The sequence below is a fragment of the Carassius auratus genome, unplaced genomic scaffold, assembly GCF_003368295.1.
Source record: "Carassius auratus strain Wakin unplaced genomic scaffold, ASM336829v1 scaf_tig00006882, whole genome shotgun sequence".
NCBI lineage: Eukaryota > Metazoa > Chordata > Actinopteri > Cypriniformes > Cyprinidae > Carassius > Carassius auratus.
The window spans coordinates 13,549-27,380 of NW_020523792.1; the positions used below are offsets into that span (position 1 = coordinate 13,549).

Genomic DNA, 13,832 nt, shown 5'->3' on the forward strand with positions numbered 1-13,832 from the left:
CCTCTGAGGTCCAGAACGCAGTAGCATGTTGATTTTATTTATCAGTTAGTCCCCCCCCCCCCCCTTCTTTATTTTGTTTCCTCATATTTTCTTGCACTATTGTGAACAGTATGAGTGTGGCAGTTAATAACTGTATTATGCATTTAATTTAGAAGATTTTATGAATGCCTCCTGAAGATTTTATGGAAGAACCCTGACACCAACCAACCATATTACATTTTAGTAAAAACACATCTTACCAAGCAATGATGACAGTGTTTTGCACAGTAACTATTTTTTTTAACATACTTCTATAATTTTGCCATGATATGTAATACATATATACATTTCAATGCTGTTGCAGTGTCAGTGTCCACATTAACTATATAAAATATTTGGGTAGTTCACAAATTATCAAATTGAACATACAAATTTTACTTATTATTTTTTCTGTAATATATTCCATAAACAAGCAAGCAAAGTAGTAAGTTCAAACTCATTAGTGAATGAAAATCTTTATTTCTAATGAATAGATCACACTGCAGGACTGAATAAATGAACAATAATGCTACATGAGCTGTCAAAGTTAATAATTAAGTTTATAGCTTAAATTTATAACAGTATATAGCTACTTATAGTAATGCTCTACTTACTGTAATCATCAGATTTTGATTCAAGTTTATAATGTTTGCCTGTTGAATTCTAAGAGCATCATGCCGAAAGAGAATGACAAGTCACATAACACGGCTTGTTTACAGTTCTCATGTCTCTACCACTTCCCACTACATTCCAGAACCAGGGCAAGTGACATGGACATGTTTTCAAAAACAAACAGCACAAAGTCAGAATATCATTTAGTCCAAAAAATAAGCATTTCTATTGGTATTAGTAAATGTGAGGTAAAACAAGCAAACCTATCAAAATCAGCCACTTCACACAGTAAAATTCTTCAGATTCCAATGATAAACGGCAATGATTATGACATTTTGAAATGGAGTTGAGAAATTAGTGATTTACAGATCTGCACAGAATTCCTCTGCTGAGAGAGAGAGAGAGAGAGAGAGAGAGAGAGAGAGAGAGAGACCCTAAATGATCTGATTACTTATTCTGTAACAATGATACCATGTCTTTGAAAATGTCTGGTTTTCGGTTTTCCTGCAATCATCAGAACAAGCAGAAGCTAGTTTCTCACATAATGGACACAAAGCTGCATATTTAAGATATGTTTATATTTAAGATAAGAGATAAACACATTGCTTTTTTGTTCTAGAAAACAAATGTTTTGCAAGAATGCAAGAAAATTATTTATGCATATAGTAATAATAGTACTTACAAACACACACACGTAATCAAATTATCAACAAAATTTTGACAGAAACAGACAATAAACGAAGTGACAAATACAGCAAACTGTTCATTTACATATCTTGTTTATTTGAATGCTTGCTTCTTGCCTTTAAACCATGGTGAAAAAGCAGTCTACAGTCACAGAAAAACACCTGATTGTTTCAATTCATTTTACTAATTTATCTTTTTATTTTAATGTTAAAACCCAAAGCAGGATTAGCAGAGCAGGGATTGGGATTATTAAAAATCCACTGATTTGAACTGAAATATTCCTTTTTTTAATGAAAACAAATGTCCAAAGGGGGCAGAGAATCCAACAAGAGACTGTGGGTAAAGGACAAATGTGCTTTCTCTTTCATTCAGTAATTAATGCAACAACAGCAAGAGAATGGCAGCCATACCAAAAAAATGCAAGTCAAAAACACAAAGATAAAAGAAGGAGAGGAAATTAAGAGATTAAAAGAGGAAAAAAAATAAAACTTATAGTTAAAAATAAAATACACATATTACATAAACCAGTTTACAAAAGTAACAACATAACTGCAAGCACATTTCAAGAATTAGATTTCTGGAAGGTAAGAATTAAGCATATCTGCTAGTCGTCATTTCCGTGACATTATCAGAGATATATCAGAAAATCAGGGTACTAACACTGACGTAAAACTACACACAATGTTGTTTGATCTTCACCATCTCAGACAGAACAGCAGACTCAGGACTAGGGTCAATTCAACTAATCCAGGATGCGAGCTTCAAAACTTATTCTAATACATTTTTTCTTCCACTGAACTATTAGATTTTTTTTTGCTATGAATTAAATTCCCCTTAATTGTGTAATTTGTGACATGATTGCTCTAGAGGTAACTGTCTATGAGCTGGGTAAATATCTCTCAAGATTTGATCCAGGCCTGTTTCCATCAGTCACTTCACAATAAAAGTCCCCATTTGCTTGCAGATTTTTTTTACTAGGACGTGAAAGGAAAAAAATCAATCAAACAACCACTCTGATCAGAGCTTGTACAAAAATACATTTCCACCCTGATCCTCAACCCTTCTAGTTTAATTTATTGGCTATTCAATCTATCAGCAACTTAAAATTCCTTACAAATCTCACTTCAGAACGACTGATACATTTTATTCACATATACTCCAAATAATGCTGAATAACTAAGATATTTATAAAGCTCCACCTGATTTTGCTGCAGTACAGAGGTAGATCACCAAAAAATGAAAACAGAATCATTTACCTACCCTCATGTTCTGCGAAACCTGTATCACTTGGCAATTACTGTCTTTGAATTGCCTGGTCCCCATCCACTTTCATTGAATGGAAAAAAAAGTATTTGATAAATATCTTGTTTGTGTTCCACGAAAGAATGGTCTTGCATGTTTGGAATTAGTCGCGGGTGTGTAAATGATAAAATTTTCACATTTGTGTGAAATATCCCTTTACGCTTTTAGTTACCACTTTCATTTTCATTCTTGTGTAAACTGATCACAACTGTGCACAGTTGTGGGGCAAAGATGAAACCTCTGTGAAACACAAGCACTAAAAACTTAAACCGAGAAATACAATTAATTTATCAGAGTTAACAACAGCACAGGACATAGTGAGAACGTATACAAGTGCTAAAATGACAGACATGATAGTTGTATTTGATTCCACATAATGCTGTGTCACTGGTAGGTAACCAGGAGACTATACACTATTGGAGTGACAGGATAAGTGAAAGTGGAAACAGATCATGTCCAACGTCATGAGAGGCTAAAAATATAAAATAGTAATTTTCTGCTCTGTCAAATGCAATACTTTTTCCATTTGAAGAAAAACATTAATAGAGACCACCTATCAGTTTAAGACAAAATTAATTTGTGTAGCACATTTTAGATGAATCTCTAAGCAGGAAGGGGGAAAGATAATGATGACCACTGGCTCAAGAGAACAAAAGTTTTTGTTGCTGCAAAAGTAGGTAATGTTCTATTGGCAGCATGAAGAAGAAACATTTCTTTGAACTAACTAACTAACTTTCTAAAACAGAGGCTCTGGCACAATTTTCATATAGTGAGTTATGTGTGCAGTAAGAGAGAAAAAAAACACATTACATACTGTATGACTCTTGAAGGCAAAAAAAGAAATGGAAAAACAAAAAAACAAAAACAAATTTAAAAAACTCAAGGTTATTCTACAGCCCAGGCAAAAATTAATGGCAAACTCACTCTCACTTATCTTTACATTTCTGTCTTGAAATCCATGAAAATCTTTATCCTGATTATATGAGCTTAACTTTAAGAACCTTGCGTTTCTCCCAGGCTCCACAGTTCTTGGTGTGGATGCAAATGAGCGGCAGGCCCTTTTATCAATGTCCAGTGCTTTGAGGTCAGAGTCAGTATGTGGTGTTGATGTGTAAAACTACATTTTTGTATGTGCAGTTCAATAAAGTGTTGTGTTTGATGCAGAGAAGGTTTGGCATAGTGCATGTGTGTGAACATGTTAAGAATGGATATGTAAGGGAGGTTGTGTTTGGCGAGTAAGTACACCCCATCTGTTGGCTATTTTGTCACACAAGAAATGCATGCCTGCACACTTAAAAAACTACGGCTCTACAGCAAGATTGACAGAGTTTTTCAGAAAAGCACATCCAACTGTACTTCAGCATATATATGATGAGGCACAGGGTTTCAGAGAAAACCCACTGAGCAATGGGCCTTCACAGTCAGCATTGAACACCAAGCGTAGGGAAGTTCATCATTTCATTTGTCTTGTCTTCAGGTCGATCTCTCTGATTCTTCAGGAGGTTATCAGTTCCAAGACAGTCAAAAACTATGGCCAACATTGGCCAAACCATAAAGACTTGTTTTTAGATCTTTATATGCAATTGAAATAGTACATACTCCTCCGGCACAGCCATGTCTACTACAATCAGTAAATCCATAATGATACTTATGTTGAGAATAATAATAATAATGGTTCTAATATAGTCATCATGTGTGGGTTCAGCAGCCTTCTTTAGACATTCATTGTGGTTGTTGCATATTTACAGGAAGTCATTTACATCCAAGGGGGGCAGCAGGGGTCAAAGGTGAGAGGTCATGATGTTATCTGAGTCTCTTCTCTGCTGAGTAGATGGACATGTAGTAGTCATTACTGCCCACAGCAAGATGAGGCTGAGGAAGTTAAAAGAAAAAAAGAAGACTTAGTTTTCTAATTTAACACTTTTCTATTTTAACACTTTATTTCACAGTATGTGTACTAACATGTACTTATAGTGTACTTACAGTGTATTTATCTGAGAAAGTTCTGGTAACACAAGGTAACTACATGGGGTAGGGTTAGGTTTACCCAAATTGTTATAAAAGTAAGTACTAAGTACTTTTTTTGTTTTGTTATCCAATTCCATAGTGGCTCACTTTATATTGACATCTGTGAATGTGGATGTACTGTATGTAAAAGCAAAAATGGTTTGCGTTGGTTCCATTTTATAGATATAATAAATGGAGGCATTACTAAGTTAAAAGTGCAGTAGTTAAAGGCTGGTCTTTCACCATTACTTAAGCCATCATTTTTTGGAATTAAAATTTCAAGACATCAACTGGGAAAAGAAACTTTAATTTTTGTATAACCAAATAAAATTAGGGCGATATTATCATTTCCTGTTGACTGTTTTATCATGTAAAACAGCTGATTGCAAGTTTTTTTTTTAATGATTTTTATTGATATATTATTTAGATTTTGGGATTTGGAATTTTTATACATTAACCTTAAATCTATTATTTGATTAACTGATTTACTATACACAGCATGTATGGTATTATGGTATATATATGGCAAGATGCTGTTAAACCCTTTTTATATTTCATAATTATTTTAAATGATGTGTTATGGGTTACTTTTTCCAACATGCATGCATGTTTAATTGTTGCAATGAGGATGTAAACAGATCTCCTAAAGTTTTTATATATATATATATATATATATATATATATATATATATATATATATATATATATGTATATATATATATATATATATATATATATATATATATATATATATATATATATATTATAAGTAGTCTCTGGAAGTTCAATTCATTCTAGGGAAACTAGTTAGTTTGGATGGGTCATGTCTGAAAAACAATTCATAGATTTATTTGTCTGTGAATAACATTTTATTTAGAAGTAGTGAAATATTAACTTCCATGCTGCTATTCATCACTTTTACCAAGTTATGAATTCAAATATGTTTAATTTGTTTAATTAGTGTACATTTATTTCTTCAAGTTTTATGCTGTTATGCTAATTTTTGTTTAAGTGTCATACTGCTCTCATAGTAAGTTATATAATTTGATATATTAAAAAATATTTCCCCTTCACAACTACTTCTGTTAAAAGCTTGACTGTTGTTTAACAACTTTAATTTATGCGTTACTTGTAGCTTAACAAATTAAAGTTTCAAATGAGCTTTCCCAACACTGCAGCTCTTATTGATAAAATCTTCATTGAGAAATCGGTCTTACCCAGTAAGGGTGGAATGCCAGGCAGCTGATGGCTCCAATTCTCTGACCCATGAAACCATCATAGTACTTAATGTTGCTGATGACATCCCCACTGGAGTTATACACAGCGATAAACTGATTCATAGAGCCACTGGAGAAAGAAAGTGAGAGAACGAGAGAAAAATGGTTTAAAAAGAGGCATGAATAACAGGCATTTCAGGACTATAAGTAACATTCCACATTAATTCCATATGGAAGGCAGATTATCATGTCACACCCAGTTTAGGGAGCTAAAAAAAAAAAAAAAAAAAAAAAAAACAAGAGCATCTGTAATAATAACATATTTTGTAAACTCTTCAGTGCATATTTGCATTTCCACTCTGGAGAGCATCAGATGTTTCTATTTACAAAGTAGCCAATCACAGACATGTCCATTGAACCAGTGAACTGAGACGAGTGTCAGGCTCAGTGCATTTGAAATGATAATGGAAGCACTCTTTGCACATATTCTAGACTTATCTGTGTTACATTTAGAATTTTAATAAAAGTTTTTTTGTTTGTTTGTTTCATGATGCTTAGAGGAACAATGTCCCCTCACTGATGTTCAGCTATAGTTTAGTTTTATTATTAATGCTAAAATGAATCTCAGACGTGAACATATTTGCTTTGGTTAATTCATTCATGTACAAATGAATTCTAAAAAGAAATATATTTTTTATTTTAGAATTCATTTGTCTGTGTATACACACACCAAAAAAAAAATATTCTAAAAGGATTTTTTTTTTTTCGTTTTTATAATAATAATGTTTTACTTATTACATTACGTTAAGTTTATACATTACGTGCAGTTATATCTTCATGAGTTGTGTCGTTTGTTAAGTAAGGAATAATTGATGACAGCCCGTTGTGGTTATGAGGCCATGACGCAAAGCAGAGTCAATTATTTGGTTTATACTATGGTTACCACTCCTCAAGGCATCGATCAGATCGATCAGATATTTTTCTAAATTATAATATTTTGCATAATAGAACTGATTGTATAAATTATGTAGGTGCGTCTCTCACCAAGCGAACAGGTTTGCTTGAGGATGGATATCCAGAGCCGTGAGTCCTTTTACTGTCTGCAAGATGTTAACTGATTCTGGTGTCCGTGGGTCAAAGAAACGCACATCTCCATTCACACTACAATAGAGGAGTACCAACTTGTGAGCTAAATACAAGACGACTGTGAGGTAAATTGTTTAAATTAAGTGATAGAAATTATGAGGCAGAGACAAAAAAAAAAAAAAAAAAAAGATACCTGACACTGATAATGTGTCCTTCAGGCCCCTTCTGCAGATGTGCCTTCACCACCCAAGCACCGTGTTCTCTATACGTCATCACACGACTGTAGAAAGAGAGTTGATTACAGTCCACAATGTCTACCACTAGAGGGAGCTGAAGGAATGCACTGACCAGAATAAAGAATAACAACAATCTCTGTAGTAACAGCATAGTGGAGAAATAATAATTCTTTAGAAGGATGTTTCTTCCACTACTGGCATTTTTGGCACTGTGGACTTTCAAAAGACCATTAAAAATCTGGGTTAATAAGAGTGTTTTTTTTGGGGGGAGTGGGTGGGGTTGATAAACACACAGTTTCAGTTCCTGTTGAGTTATTTTCCTCCACACAAAGAAAGTAAATAGGAACCAAAACCAACATTATTCAAAACAACATCTTTTGTGTTTCAAAGAGGAAAGAAAGCCATACAGGTCATACTGGAATGACATGAGGGTGATGAAATAATGATGAGTAACTGATTAAAGAATTTTCAAATAAATGCTGATCTTTTAAGCTTTTTGCTAATGAAATAGGCAACAAAAATAAAAAGCAACAGAACTGTTTTTTCTTTTTTAACACTGATAATAAGAATTGTTTCTTGAGGAACAAATCAGTATATTAAAATGATTTCTGAAGAATCTTGCGTTCAGCTTTGGCATCAAAGGAATAAGTTACATTTTAAAATAAAAAACTGTCCAAGACCACCCCCTGCCTCAATATGACAATTTTTACTATATTTATCATCAAATAAATGCAGCCTTGTTGAGGAGACTTTTCAAAAATATTAGAACATCTTAACAAACCCTGAATGATAGTGTAAATAAATTCACTCAGAAGATACTTTTCACACTCTACATGTAACCATGTCCAACAGAGTAAATGCAAGAATCAGAGGGTAATATGATGAAATTTTAACAATTAATTTCCGTCGTAGTGTAATTTACATCACATCTCAAATTTCATATCATCTTTAAATATGATAGCAATAACATTTTGCAAATAAAATGGCAGACCTCGTCTTGCTAAGACTAATTTCATAACAAGTATTACATTTATCCTAGTCATAAAATTACAGCATGATTGGAAATAATGCATAATAAATGTATTGTTAACAGCTCATATTTACTTTTTTGCTCGTTTTCACTCAATATCCTGTTAATCTTGAGTACTCTAGAGTAGTACTGCATCCTTCATAACTCCAAAAAGTATTTAGTTTTATTATATTTATAAGAGAAAGATAGTCTGTACCGATTTTTCCCGGAAAAACACGAGCGTCTGGACGCGTGGCGTGTGGGCGGAGCTAAAGAATCACGAGCGCGAGTAGGCTTTTGCGTTGAGAGCGTTTGGAAGCTGTGACATTACCATGAGGAAAAAACATCATCCAAAACAAACCATGGCTAACAGTCAGATTTAGCGTATATTAATTCCAGATATTGAAATTGAACAAGAGCAGCAACGACTACAGCAGGGCGTCTCTATGTAGTATGTATTGAAACTGTATATATTTGCTTAGCGGTTTTGGAAAATGACTAAGTTCCACTTTGTCCTTTTTTTTTTTTTTTTTTTTTTAAGCTGTACATGTGGAAAGTGCAGTTTGATGACAACATCGCATGTTGTTTACTTGATGTGCTTACGCGCTGACAGCTAAGTTAACAACACAGTAATATTTGAAGCAGTTTTACTCACCGCCTGCGGTTGCAACACACGATCGTGACCCTTTTTCGTTGGGACTGCATTATCCTTATAAATAAACGATATGCAAATCCGGCGCCAAACTGGGCCTTGTTTGTAAAACAAGCATCTTCGAAATGCAGGGGAACAAACACAAACACTTGCACAACTCCGTTGATGCTCTGTAAAAATAAACTCCATCCACTGGTCCCTTAATGCTGTTTTTTTGTTTTTTCTTTTGGTAATCTGTGCAGGGTTGTCTTGCCCTGGCAACCAAAAACACATTTCTTTATGACATTTCGCTCTTGCTCTGATCAGTGAATGTCTCCGCTCTGATCAGTGAATGTCTATGCTCTGCTCTACGGGAGCACGCGCTCTTCCGGCAGAAGTGCCCTCAGGACCCATATAAGGAAATTCCGCTCCATCTAACGTCACACAGAGCCATACTCGAAAAAAACTTTCCGAAACTTGTGACAAACCGGAAGGAGTATTTTTGTTCCAAAAATACTCCTTCAAACGTACAACTTAATTTTTGAAACTTTGTCCATGTTTAGCATGGGAATCCAACTCTTTAACAGTGTAAAAAACTCAGTGTGCATGAAATAGCATTTCACCCCCCCCCCCCTTTCATTTCTCTGTCTCCAATTTTAAGCATGCTCTTTACTATACAGCAATATATTTTTTTGTAAAAAAAATAAATAAATAAAAAATACACACACACACACACACACACACACACACACACATATATATATATATATTAAAAGAAATGAATAACAGGGCCTAATATAAACAATTTTCACACAATAAGTATTGAAATTGTGTGTAGATCAACATAGATTATAGATTTATATTTAAAATATAATAATACTTTTATGAAGGATTTAATTATAAAATTTAATTAATAATTAATAAAGGGTGAATCTGGGAAAAGGGGAAACAAATATATAATATAATATAATATACCTTTTTCAAAAGTATCCAGAAGAAAACAACTTTCAGCTAGACTGAAACATAATCATGAGCACTACAGCAATGCTACTGGAGGTAAGGGGGTTCTCATACAGATATATTCCTCTATGACAAAACTTTAGCAAAAAGTAATTAAAAAAGTTATGATGCAATTTCACTTCGATTTAAATTAAGCAATTTATACCCTTTAAGTATAGTGGTAGCCAGGCTGGAAGCAAATTAATGAAAAGGACCTCAACAACAGTGTGACAGAGGAAATGTCAGCATGAGCAGTGGGACACAGAGGTGAAATGTTTAAAGGTGTATGAAAGCAAAGAAATAATAAGGCACGGAAGAGAGCTGATGCATGTGACTAGCAGAAGGGAATTCTTGAGCATTTGGAAATGCTAGAGCCAGAGGGAGTTATTAAATTAGCATTTATGACTTTTTATGACTTAATTATAACGTTTTCTCATGGAGTTTGCAGGTGAGTGGACACAGATACTTTTATCCAACCAAGAGCAAATGCAAAATAAAACAAGCTCAGTGGTGCTGGACAGGAGTGACGTTGCGTATGATTCTGAATCATTTTCTGATATATCCATTTAGAAATTATTTTAGATTTCAAGATGTCTCAATTATGAAATCATATCAATTGTGGTGGAACATCAGAGATGAATACATTTATGATTCAGTAATATGACTCTTTTTATGAGGGGTCCATGAGGGGTGACTGACTGTTTTGATTTTTCCCAAAGGTCAATAACAGGTCATTCCTTTATGATTCATCAAATATGGTTGTTAGTTAAGGTCTCTGAGAGTGAAGAATGTGCTATTTGATAGGTTTATGATTGTAAACCGAGATCTGTGAATGCTGACGCACCATTCGTTAGGTCCCATTCTGCGGTCGTACACCCGAACCGATCCGTCTCCAAGACCTGCAGCCACAAGTGACCGCTGAGGATCACATGATAGGCTGGTCACACAGCTGTCTGCTCCTGTAGGTATGTCCTGCAACACAGACATAAAAGATGAATGAGCTATTGGAGGAGTGCAGTTAAACATTATTTAAATATCAAAGCATTTAAATACCACACTAAGACATATTATTGGGAGATAAAGAGTGACTGATATTTATATGCATTTTATGTACGATTTTATTGATTTACATCACAAGCTAACAGAAATTCATTTTACTTTTTGTCCATATGCATATCAAAAACTGCATATGAATATCAACTAACGATTTGCATATTTTTGCTCAGTGTGGGCCTCTGAATAAAACTAATTTACATATATTTTAGAATGGTCACTTTGCTTTAACAGTGGTTGCTCTGGTGAAGACACAGTGTAAAGGTTCAATGAACTGTATTTACAAAGATAGATTTTTTTTTGTAGATATCAGATTACATGTTGCGGTTCAATACTTCAAAATGTATCATAATATTATAATTGGATCACATCTGAAACTTGAGAGAGAGACACAGCCTATTAGAATGGAACCGTAGGATCCGTTGCATGGCATCTCAAGAAAGCAAGTTTGACTGCACAGTGAAATGCCAGCTTTTAGAGTTTCTGCTTTAGACAAACTGCTAAATTGAACTTAATGACTGATCACCGAATACACTGATACAAGGATCTGCAGAATCAATCAATAGGAACATTCATGTAGGAACTTTGAAAAGTTGAAAAAAGAAAAAAGACAGACTAATATGGAAATAACTTTTTTTATCCAACTATGAAGCAAGACAATGGTGCACATAAATGACTAGGGCTGGGACGATAAGTCGATGCGAAATTGATTCGTAGATCGATTCTTAGATTTTCAGAATGCATCGCGATTCCTCTGGAATTGATTCTGAGCTTATATTTTAACAGAAGATGGCGCTTTAATCTAGTTTTTATCTGCACACTCAAATGCTCTTGGAGAAGAGTGCTAAAGAGTGCTTGTGCGTTCGGCTGAGTCATGTAATTTCACTTCATCTTAGAATGCTTTTATGATGCAAGGGTAATGTAAACACAGCCCACTGTGAACACCTTTGTAATTCGCTTCAACCTTTTCGAATTTTATAATTGATTATTTTAGGTTCAAGTGTCTGTAATGATTTTGAAACGAGCAGAGTATGGGTGTTTCTAAAGCATGCAGTGGCATCTGCTTTTCAAAACTAGTCTCAGAATCGATTCAAGAAAGAATGTTTCCAAATCACGAGAGGCATTAGGAAAATATCAGAATTGATGCTGAATCATTTCTCGATTCGCGATGCATCAATTTATTTTCCCAGCCCTATAAATGATGGAGCTAAAATGCTCGTCCAGAACTGATGCTTTTAAAATAAAGGGGTGTGTGTGTGTTTGCGCGCTCACATGTGCAACTCAACTAGTACCTGCACTTTCATTTCTCTTTCTGTGTCCCAGATCCGTATGACTCTAACGTCACCTGACGTCATCAAGAGGCCAGTCTCCTGCTCCCAGTCCACCACCATACCTGCACCTTCAAAAGAGAGTAGAGAAGGTTTACGCACATACACACTCAAATAAACAACTCTCTGGGCTCTCCTAACATGTCAGTACACTCACCTTTTGGTTGATTTCTTTCAGAATAAAAATATTGGTGAATGCACCACTTTTCATGAATTAATGAATACAACGCTTTCAAGAATAGTCTCATAAAACATTGAATAATTAGATGCACAAAGTGAACTTCTCACATAAAGGGGGAAAAAAAGAGAGAGAGAGTTCAAACCCACATATGGGACTGGATTAACAAAAGATCAAGATCAACAAACCATAAACTGAAACCTTTAGCTTGTAATCACACTAACTCACAGTTTATGAAGCGGTTATTGTTCTCTGGTCCAAGGCCTAGCTCTGGTCAATTTTGTCATAAAAATGATGTGAACAGATATGGAGGCACAGATATGGAGGAATTACACAGAGAGAAAAAAAAAAAAAAAAAACAGCAGACACATTCATGCAACTTTTAATTTGTTAATTTCTGGTTTAAACTGCAATTATTTACAGAGTTATTCATGCTGACACCAATCAGTGCTGAGCTAATTTAATTTATGATCCAGTTACAGATTCTCTTTGTGACTCCCTTGTAGATTACACAATGATTTCATTATTTTGAAGAGAATAGAGATTATAGACAGCAAGTGTAGTTAAAATGAATAAAATGTAGAACAAATCAATAAGAAATAGATGTGGTTCTCATGTGGTTCTTACTTCAGGATCCAGATTTAACATTGGACATAAAAAGGTAACCTAACAGAAATATGCTTTATTGAACAAAATTACATATTTCCTCAAAATAAAATATTGAAATTCAATGACATTATGTATTAATGAAATATATATTAATTCATTTGATCATACATTTATTTATTAATTCATTAATTCAATAAATTCAATAAAACTTAACAGCCTTATTTTCCTAGTTTAGTTGTGTTTTTGGTTTTATAACATCACTCTAGTTTATATGCTCCGGGCAGTAAATAATTATTTGTACACAAAAAAAAAAAAAAAAGGAAATTGCGAACTATGTATATCGTTGAATCTTCTCTTGTATTTACAGTTTTCAAGGATAAGGACTTGTTATCCTCTTTTCTAGAATTGTAGATACAGTTGCTCCATTATGCTTAAGGAAAATTAAAGAAAACAGTCTGACACCTTGGTATAATGAGCACAAAAAAATTTTTAATCATGCATATGTCAGCCACAGTATCGCATAAGATAGTGTGCTATAGACCCCCTGAGGAACAATTCCACTCGTTCTCTACTATAGACGGTTTCAACGGCATCAACATAAACAAACGTTAATGCGCGTGAGAGCTTTTGTGGACCTAACTTAACTTCCGGTAGACTCCAAATAGAATCAATAACAACAGCCAAGTCCCTCTAGAGTATATATTTTTTGATAACAAACAAAATGTGTTTTCTGTGTGGATCAGGCGGACTTAATGAAAATGCTAATTCATTATTTGCCAGCAGGAGATGTTTTAAAGCATAGACATAAAGCGCGAGAAATAGAGGTTTCCCCAGTAACAGCTGTAAACAAAGCAGAGCTG

General features: G+C 34.2%; 1 protein-coding gene across 4 annotated transcripts in view; it reads right to left on the reverse strand.

The window, feature by feature from the left end:
- Positions 1 to 1,390: 1,390 nt before the first annotated feature.
- The window catches only part of rptor (regulatory associated protein of MTOR, complex 1), a 238,779-nt gene continuing 226,337 nt past the window's right edge, over positions 1,391 to 13,832 (reverse strand). For all 4 annotated transcript variants that reach the window (XM_026244674.1, XM_026244672.1, XM_026244673.1 and 1 more), the window contains 6 exons: positions 12,150 to 12,256; positions 10,649 to 10,776; positions 7,123 to 7,209; positions 6,888 to 7,004; positions 5,844 to 5,973; positions 1,391 to 4,491 (listed from right to left, as the gene is read on the reverse strand). In XM_026244674.1, coding sequence (XP_026100459.1) covers positions 4,423 to 4,491; positions 5,844 to 5,973; positions 6,888 to 7,004; positions 7,123 to 7,209; positions 10,649 to 10,776; positions 12,150 to 12,256 — 638 coding nt within the window. In that variant the 3' untranslated portion in view covers positions 1,391 to 4,422. The remainder of the gene's footprint in view (positions 4,492 to 5,843; positions 5,974 to 6,887; positions 7,005 to 7,122; positions 7,210 to 10,648; positions 10,777 to 12,149; positions 12,257 to 13,832) is intronic.